The 9,339-nt window shown below is 51.4% G+C and overlaps 1 protein-coding gene across 4 annotated transcripts in view; it reads left to right on the forward strand.

Moving 5' to 3' along the window:
* Positions 1-8,961, forward strand: part of SMIM11A (small integral membrane protein 11A) — a 9,320-nt gene extending 359 nt beyond the window's left edge. The window contains exons 1-4 of one of the 4 annotated variants that reach the window (XM_027634503.1): positions 1,427-1,487; positions 4,885-4,975; positions 6,927-7,106; positions 8,776-8,961. In XM_027634503.1, coding sequence (XP_027490304.1) covers positions 4,955-4,975; positions 6,927-7,094 — 189 coding nt within the window. In that variant the 5' untranslated portion in view covers positions 1,427-1,487; positions 4,885-4,954 and the 3' untranslated portion in view covers positions 7,095-7,106; positions 8,776-8,961. Of the gene's footprint in view, positions 1-1,426; positions 1,488-4,791; positions 4,813-4,884; positions 4,976-6,926; positions 7,107-8,250; positions 8,335-8,775 lie in introns of those variants that run through there. The other 3 variants (XM_027634511.1, XM_027634495.1, XM_027634518.1) reach the window with 3 other exon arrangements.
* The last annotated feature ends 378 nt before the right edge of the window (positions 8,962-9,339 follow it).

The following is a 9,339-nucleotide window of genomic DNA, read 5'->3' on the forward strand; positions in this document are numbered from 1 at the left end:
GTCCTGCCTGTCCTCCTTCCTAGCCCTGCCTGTTCTCCTGCCTGTCCTCCTGCCCACCCTGCCTGTCCTCCTGCCCACCCTGCCTGCCCTCCTACCTGGCCCTTGCCTGCCCTCCCTCTCCTCCTGCCCAGCCGACCTTCCTCTGACCCTTCTCCACCCCCCTCCTTGCTCTCCATCCCTCCCCCCTTGTTCTTCAACCCCCTTCCTTGTTCTTCTCCCTCCTCCCTTCCTTGTTTCCTCGCTCTCCAGCCCCCCCTCCGTGTTCACCAGACCCCCTTCCTTGCCCTCCAGGCCTTGCTCTCCATCCCTCTTCCTTGTTTTTCAACCCTCTCTCCTTGCTCTCCAGCCCCTTCCTTGTTCTCCACCCCCCCTTGCTTGATCTTCTTCCCCTCTTCCTTGCTTTCCATACCCCCCTTGCTCTCCAGCCCTCTTCCTTACTCTTCAGCCTCCCTTCCTGGTTTCCTTGTTCTCCAGCTCCTTCTCCTTTCTCTCCAGCCTCTTCCTTGTTCTCCTTCTCCTCTTCCTCGCTCTCCATCCCCCTCCTTGCTCTCCATCCCTCTTCCTCGCTCTCCATCCCTCTTCCTTGCTCTCCATCTCCGTTCCTTACTCTCCATCCCCCTTCCTTCCTCTTCATCCCTCTTCCTTCGTCTCTATCTCCCCTCCTTGCTCTCCATCCCCCCACCTTGCTCTCCATCCCTCTTCCTTGCTCTTCACCCCCCTTTCCTGTTCTCCACCCCCTCTCTTACTCTCCAGACCCTTCCTTGCTCTCCAGTCCCCATTCCTTGTTTTCCAGCCTGAGGCAGAGCTGGGCTGGGATGGGCTCAGGGGAGGTGCCTCCTGCAGACCCTTCCCAAGGTGGGACAGAACCACACCAGGGTTTGGGCTGGAAAGGCCCTTAAGGATCATCTCATTCCACCCCCTGCCATGGGCAGGGACACCTTCCACCAGCCCAGGTTGCTCCAAGCCCCGTCCAACCTGGCCTTGGACACTTCCAGGGATCCAGGGGCAGCCACAGCTTCTCTGGGAATTCTATCCCAGGGCCTCGTCACCCTCCCAGCCAGGAATTCCTTCCCAATATCCCATCTAACCCTGCCCTCTGGCAGTGAAAGCCATTCCCCCTTGTCCTGTCCCTCCATCCCTTGTCCCCAGTCTCTCTCCAGCTCTCCTGGAACCCCTTTAGGCCCTGCAAGGGGGCCTCCTTCCTGCAAGGGGGTCTCCCTGGAGCCTTCTGTTTTCCAGGTGAACCCCCCCAGCCTGGCTCCAGAGCAGAGGGGCTCCAGCCCTGGGATCTTCTTCCCGGCCCTAATGCTGCCCTGGGAGCCAGGATGGAACAGCTGAGGTGCCACTGGCGTTTCTGCTTGGGATTTGACTTTAATCCAGGCACTGTGACTGATCCATCCCATCTGCTCCCTTCTTATTTTCCACCGTTTGGAGCACGTGAGGAGCTGCCAGAGGAATCACTGATGTTTTCATTTCAGCTTTGTCAGGTGTGAAGATCTTACGTGGCTCTTGATGTTTATTTAATTGTTTTCAGTTGGAACCTTGAGTTCCTTCAGTTGATCCAAAATCAGAACCGCGGAGTGGGTTGGGTTGGGAGGGACCTTAAATCCCATCTCATTCCACTCCCTGCCACACCTTCCAGTAGCCCAGGTTGCTCCAAGCCCCATCCAGCCTGTCCTTGAGGAGTGAAACCCCTTTTCCAGCTCAGCACACCCCCTTCCAGTGCAGTCGGTGAGTTGGTGCTCTCTGAGGCCTCCTGACTTTTGTAACCAAGTGGATCCAATGGAGCTGTTCAGAAATCCCCAAAGGAATATCCCAGGGTTGGCTGGGTGGATGGAATTGTTGGCAGAGTGGGATGTCCAGCCAAGACAACTCCAGCGGGTCGATGAGTTCCCACGTGGTCGTGTGGGTGTTCTCTGGTGGTCAATCCATGCTCTGGCCAACAATGGGAGGTGGGCTGGGATGTGATCCCTGTGGTGGACTGGAGCTGTAATCCAGTGGCTGAGGGACCTGGATTCAGTTCTGGGCTCCACCACAGGCTTCCCATCTCACCGGGGCCCAGCTGGGACGGTCCCTGCTGCACAACGTTGTGCAGAGATCCCGGGGCTGGGATCAGCTAAGCCAGGCTTGGGGTTTGGTGCAGCCCTTGGCCCTGCTGAGGACACGACCCAGAGGATCCCACAGCGTTTGGAGCTCCCAGAGAACTTCCAGTGCAGTGCTGAGGTGGGATGTGGGCAAAGCCTCTCCTTTCCCACTGCGGGAGTTTGATCTGCACCCCTGAGGGAACAGGGAGGGATTGGGAGCTGCAATCCCAGTGAACACATGGGAGACTGATTCCATTTGATGCCATGTTGGATTCTCATGGAGCATCCATCCTGGAATATGTGTCAGGGCTCCAGGCAGAGCCTGGTGCTCCTGTTTCTCCCTCATGTGGCTCCACACAGGGCCTCCTTGCTTGGCAGTGAAGGTAACCCCGACCTTCTGTGGGGCCCAGGAGTGTTTGGCCAGGGATTTGCCTGGGGAGTGAACAATGCCTGCCTGTGGATGTGTTCCCAGCTCCTCTCTGGGCCTTATCAGCCTCAGGAAAAGGCAAACACGAAATTCCAGCTGTTTATTTGCCCACAGGCTTTTAAGATACCACAACCTTGGGCGTCTGAGCTTTTGTGCTCGTGGACTGACAACCCCAGCGCTGAGAAATGTTGGATAGTCATAGAACCCTGGAATGGTTTGGCTTGGAATGGGCTTTAAAGATCATCCAGTTCCAATCCTGGACACCTTCCACTAGCCCAGGTTGCTCCAAGCCCTGTCCAAGCTGGCCTTGGGCACTTCCAGGGATGGGAAATCCACAACATCTCTGGGCAAAATCCTGGCTTTTTCCCTCCTCTTCCCACTTTCTTCTCCCTGCCCTGTGCTCCAGCTTTTCACTCCTGGGGTTTCTTTCATATTCCAAAAGGGCAGGATCAAATGGAACCTGGAAGAGTCAGGAGATGGAATGAGGAGAAGTGCTTGGCCACTGGAGGTTGGTGGCACAGGATGTGGGAATGCAGCATGGAGGGAACAGACATCACAAGTGTCAGCTCTCCCAGGAAACATTTTGGGATTATAAAGAAGGCTGGAGAGAGACTTTGGACAAGGGCATGGAGTGACAGAACAAAGGGGAGTGGCCTTGAGCTGAAGGAGGGCTGGGGTAGATTGGATTTGAGGAAGAAATTCTTGGCTGTGAGGGTGGTGAGACCCTGGCAGAGAGAGGATGGGAATGTCCCATCCCTGGAAGTGTCCAAGGCCAGGTTGGACAGGGCTTGGAGCAACCTGGGCTAGTGGAAGTTGTGCAGGATTGGAATGAGATGATCTTTGGGGTCCCTTCCAACCCAAACCATTCCATGATTTTGGATCAAAACCCCACTCTTGAGAACACAGGGAGAATTTCTTTACTTCCCATCCTGTGTGACTCCTGAGGGACACACAATCCAGGCAGATTCCAGCTCCTCTCTCAGCAGAGCTGGAATATTCCAGCAGTGTTGGCTGAATAATCCCAACCAAGAGCCACCCAAGTCAATGTTTTGAGGTGAGGACACCCCAGGTGGTCCCTTTGGATCGGGTCAGGTTTGGATCACTTGGATTTTTGGGAAGCATCCAAAACCTTCTGAATCCTGCCCTGGGAACCAAGTTCTTCTCTGCTGTGGGATTTTTCCTGTGCCCATCAGGCAGGGGACTTCACATCTGAATGGTTGCTGGAATTGTGGAGGCAACATCAGATATTCCTAAAAGAAAGATGGAGAGGAACTTTTTCCAAGGATCTAGAGTGCCAGGACAAGGGGAATGGTTTTAAGCTGAAGGAGAACAGAGTTAGATGGGATGTTGGGAAGGAATTCTTCCCTGGGAGGGTGGTGAGGAGCTGGGATAGAATTCCCAGAGAAGCTGTGGCTGCCCCATCCTCGAAGTGTCCAAGGCCAGGTTGGAGCTTGGAGCAACCTGGGAGAGTGGAAGGTGTCCAGGGTTGGAACCAGATGGTCTTTGAGGTCCCTTCCAACCCAGAGCAATCTGTGATTCCATGATGCCATGAAGTCCAAACACCTGGCTTTGGAGGTGCAACACTCCTTAATTCACCTGTCCTGACATTTCCTCAACAGAAAAAAAAAGGGAACTTGGATACAGTTGGATCTCCATAACAGAGACCTCTGGAGTGTCTCTCCAGGGGGATGTCCCAGCTGGAAGGGAGGATTTGCAGCTATGGGAAAAGGAAGGAAGAGGATTCCCTGGCTGAGGAAATCAGAACATCTGCTGTCTGAGCAGAACAGTTGTTTGACTCCTGGTTTCTCAGGCACTTCCCAACCCAGGAGCTCATCCCTGGAATGTGTGTTGCCCACCCAGGGAGTGGTGACTTTGCTTCTGTGTTATTTTCACTGTGGAGGATTTAACTGAAGTTATAGTTTTATTGTGGAGGAGTTAATTCATTAGTAAATCAGAGAGAAGTGGTAAATCAGAGTAGATTCCCGAATTTATTGGGCATTCAGGCTCCAAACAGGGCAGGTGGGCTGGGAAACCACGAGAAGCTCTTCTGGGTGCCTTGGTGTCCTGGAGCTCTCAGGCACCACCCAGGCACGGGGTGGAGCTTCCCAGAGCTGTGTTTTCCAAGGGGGAGCTGCTGGGCTGTGGAATCCCAGCCCTGCCACCTGCCCAGGGCCTGTCAAACCCCCTGTCCTTCCACAGGGACGCTGCTCCTGTCACTCAGCTCCCAAAAAATCCTGGGGGGGTCATTTGAGGAGCCCGTGGTGGTGCCGAGGCACCACTGGGCACACGAGCCTGCTGGAGGTGCAGGGTTGTCCTGCTGGATGGAAGCAGGTTGTCTAATTCTCTTTTAACTTTAATTCCCATTTCTCCAAGATGATCCCTCCCTGCTGTGTGACTTCAGGAGCGTGACCTGTGCCGGAGTCGGTGTCACCGCGCGGCCGAGATGGTGGCGTTCAACTGGAAGGTGAGGCTGCTCCACTTTCCTAAAGCTGCTGTGTCTGTAAAAATCTGTAAAATCTCTGCTGTTGCTTTGATTCAGAACAAAACTTGCCGTGCTCTTCCAATGGGAAATAATTACGGGGAGAAACTCACCTTTCCCTGTGTCCTTTTCCAGGAGATTCACTGGGGATTTCCAAATCCCACTGGATAATAAGGTGATAATCTCCAAAAGAGAGCAGCCTCCAGCCTGCTGGACGGGAAAGAAGTGCCTTGCACTGCACACTTTCTGTGTTTATTAAATGAAAAGCTGAATCTAATCTCGCCTGGAAAGTCAAATATTGGCCGAGAGCTCCCGTCAGTCATCCCGTGGGATTCTGGGAACGACTCTTTGTGCCAGTTGTTGGGAATTCCTGTGTTTTGAAAGCATTTCTCGGCTTTCCTGGGGGTGGATGGAGATGCAACTCTGTGTCTGGTGACCCAGAGGGGAGAAGGGGGAAGATGAGCTCTGCGAAATAATAAGAGGAATTATTAAGAATTGGAATGATTCCCTGTGAGGAAGCAGGGAATTCCTAAAGCAGGGAATTGCTGCTGTTCCCAGCAGTGGGTGGGTTCTGTGTTGGAAGGTGGTTTCCTTGCCCAGGGGAGGGTTTGTTTTCCCCCCACACTCTCGGGGATTTGTCGTTGTCCTTCCTTGCTCCGGGTGGTCTCTGTGGCCCCAGGATTTGCTGTTGGGACACTTCAGCCCCGGGCACTGCTCTGTCCTCCTGCCTTCCCTCTTCCCAGGCTTTTCCCTCAGCTCCTTTTGTCCCTGCAGGGGGTTTCCCCCACTGTGTGTTTTGGTGTTTTGGGGCCACAAAGACTCTGCAGGGTCGTGTGTGAGGCCCAGCAATGTTTGAGGGACCTCGTGCAGTGACCTCTTGGAGGCACCAAGGGGATCCCAGGGCTGGAGCAGCTCTGCTGGGAGGAAAGGCTGGGAGAGCTGGGATTGTTCAGCCTGGAGAAGAGAAGCTTTGGGGGGAACTGATTGTGGCCTTGCAGGACCTGAAGGAGCCACAGGAAAGCTGGAGAGAGACTATTTCCAAGGGATGGGGGGATAGGACAAGGGGGAATGGCTTCAGACTGCCAGAGGGCAGGGAGAGATGGGATATTGGGAATTCTTCCCTGTGTCTGTGGTGAGGGGCTGGGATAGAATTCCCAGAGAAGCTGTAGCTGCCCCTGGATCCCTGGAAGTGTCCAAGGCCAGGTTGGAGCAACCTGGGATATTGGAAGGTGTTGGGGTTGGAACAAGATGGTCTTTAAGGTCCCTTCCAACCCAAACCATTCCATGATTCCATGATTAACAATTTAACATGTTAATCAAGCCATTTATCAGGTCAGCAGTGCCAACCCCCAGCCCTGGCTTTACTTTCCTGCTGTTGCAGAGCTGTTGGCTTGGACAGATTCCCACTTTTAATATATGAGGAGGCTGCTGTTGTTTTTCTAAGCACTAATGGCCTATGGATCCAAGGCTTTTCCCAAATCCAGGAGTTTGATGATGTCCAGGCAGCTTTATGAGGTGCTGGAAGGCTGAGGGTACAGAGAGTATTTGAAGTTCATGGTGTTATCATGGAATCATGGAATATCCTGAGCTGGGAGGGACCCCCAAGGCTCATCCAGCCCAAGCCCTTTTCCAGCTCCAGGTCCTGGGAATATTCCATTGGCTGCAAAACCAACCCAGAACTGTCCCCAAGGGGCTTCTCTATTTTTTTACATTCCAGTACAACTTGAGTGAAGGGGATCTGTCTTTGGTTTTTCTCCTAATTGTTGATCTGCTGCTTTAAAGCTCCCTCCAGGAATAAAAACCCTTGGACAGAGGAGCATTTTCAGCACCTGGATAAATGCTGTTGCTGGAGGGGAGCTTTAGAACATCCCTGTAAATCCATTTGGAATTATCCAAGTGTTCCAGTAAGTACCTCATCTATTCTTTGGCATTCCAGGCTCTGGAGAACTTCCCATTGCTGATGTACATTTTGGCAGCTAAAACATTGATCCTTTGCTTGGCATTTGCTGGGGTGAAAATGTACCAGAGCAAAAAAATTGAGGAAAAACTGAAGAGGGAACGGGAAGAGAAGCTGAAAAGAGAAGCAGAGAAGAAGGAGGATTGAAGAGTCCCTCAGGTATGGAATTTATTCCACATCCTGCTCTTCCCTCATGGCACTGACATATTAATCCCATTTTTTTTAATTTAAATTGTGCAGTTTGAACCATCACCAGCTGAGTCCTTGTGATATTTGTGATTTGCACACTCAGATCATGCCCATCTTTGTTGGAATTCCAATTAAACTTGGCAGCCAGGCTCAGGTTTGAGGGTATCTTAGCACAATATTCCTTCTCTGCTCCTTATCTCCCTGGATTTTGAGGCCCAGGAAATCCTGGGGCAGCAAGAGAGGGTGAAATGGGGCAGGAAGTGCAATCAGAGCTCTTGGCCTCAAGTCACATAATTAATGAGAAAATAATCAGCCATTCTGGATTGGTTAAATCATTGACAAGCTGGGAGTTCAGCTGGAAAGGCCAAATTCCATGCCAAGGAACAGGTTATTTGATATAACATCCACCATATATAATAATGCACTGAACAAACTGCTCATCTCTCAGCACAAAAAGAACAAAATGAACATCACATTCCTTAAAATTTGGGGGTTTCATTCTCTTCCTGCCCTGTTTTCCAAGTTTAAGCAGTCTTGGATCAAATCCATTATTAAAGTGAGTCCTGCCTGGGGCTAAGATTCTATTCCCTGACTTGTTTGTGATTTTTTATATCATTTTGCTCCCTGTTATGCAAAAAAAAAAAAGGGAATTTTTATAATTCTCTTCCTGCCCTGTGTGAGCTCAGTGAGAGTTTGATGTTGTGTTATTCAGCTAAAAAAAATTCCTTTCCCCTCCTCAGGTCTTTCCCTCACACCTGAAAACACTTCCAACCTTTCAAAATGTTCAGGAGCTTTTATTTCCAACCTCATCCCTGTTTTATTCCCTGCAAGGAGGGTTGGGAATTGTGCCTAGAAATGAGGAATAACCCTGGGAACCATTTCCAAAGGGGAAAACCAACACAAACCAAAGGTGTTTTTCCAGTCTCCTGTTTGGCTCCAAGGGAGGGTTTGGTTTTGGGGCAGATTTGGAGCTTTTCTTGGGAATCAGTTTTGCTGTTTTCTGGGAAAACAGAAGGCAGAGTCAGAGGAATTTTATCCTTCTTACATTTTACAATTTAAATTACAATTTACGTTACAATTTAAACGATTACATGGAATTTTATCCCTAAAACAGATGAAAATTGAGCTGCCCTTGCAAGGGAGCCAAAGCTGTTGCTTGGCATGAGGTGACCAGAGTGATCCCAATCCCACTGGAGGGTCCCCATCCCTGGAATTGCAGGGCTGGATAAGGATTGGAGCAACCTGGGCTATGGAAGGTGTCCCTGCCCCTGGCAGGGGGTGGCACTGGATGAGCTTTAAGGTGCCTCCCAACCCAACCCATCCCATGATTCTGTGATTCCATGCTGTGTGTGCAGCTTTGTCCCAGGGAATTCTGTTGGAGAGCCCACATTCCAAGGGATTTCTGCAGCAGCTCATCCCACAGGGATGAGCCTGTGGGATGTCCAGGCTGTGACATCCTCCCTGGTGAATGGCATTAAAACAACCCTGATTTCCCAGAGGACACCCAGAGGGCCTTGTCATTCCCAAATTCTGCCATCCCTCAGCCGTGTCCTTCCGTGCTGGGATAGAGAGGAGGGAGGGAATTCTCCCCCAGCAGATTTATTCCTGGTGCTCTCACTGCTCTCTCCTCACCCTGCAGAATTCCTGACACTTGGCAGCTCGTGCTGGATTCCTTTCCCAGAAAGGGTGAAGCCTTCCTGGAGATGAAGGATGTGTCAGAGGAATAAAACCCTGGAGAGAAACATCCACTTCAACTGGATCTCCATTTTTCCCGTGGACAGAGAAGGATTTCAGCCTCTATTTGTGCAATAAAAAACCCCTTTGTAAAAAAAAAATAAAGCCCTGGCCTCGTTTGCTGCTTGTTTAAAAGATTGGAGCTGCAGGGGAGGCGGTTTTTAAGGAATATCTGCCTGGAGGTGGTTGGGTTTAAAGGGAAAAGCATCTCTGAATCCATCAGGGATGAGCAGAAGGTTCATGGAGAGGCAGAAGGAAAAGGAGAGGACTCTGTGCAGCTCATTCCTGCAAAGGGGTCAATCCTGGGGGCCCTTTGTAGAACTAGAGGAACAGAGCCAGGAGAGAAGCTTTGCCAGGAAAACCCCTCTGTGCATCCAGGACTTCCTTGGATTCCTGCAGATCACGGGGTCACCTCTGAGGAAGTTTCGTGGCGAGAGTTTTATTCTGATAAAACCGAATTTTTGGCTCT

This window comes from Corapipo altera, unplaced genomic scaffold, assembly GCF_003945725.1.
Source record: "Corapipo altera isolate COAL_440 unplaced genomic scaffold, ASM394572v1 0, whole genome shotgun sequence".
NCBI classification, from domain to species: Eukaryota; Metazoa; Chordata; class Aves; order Passeriformes; family Pipridae; genus Corapipo; species Corapipo altera.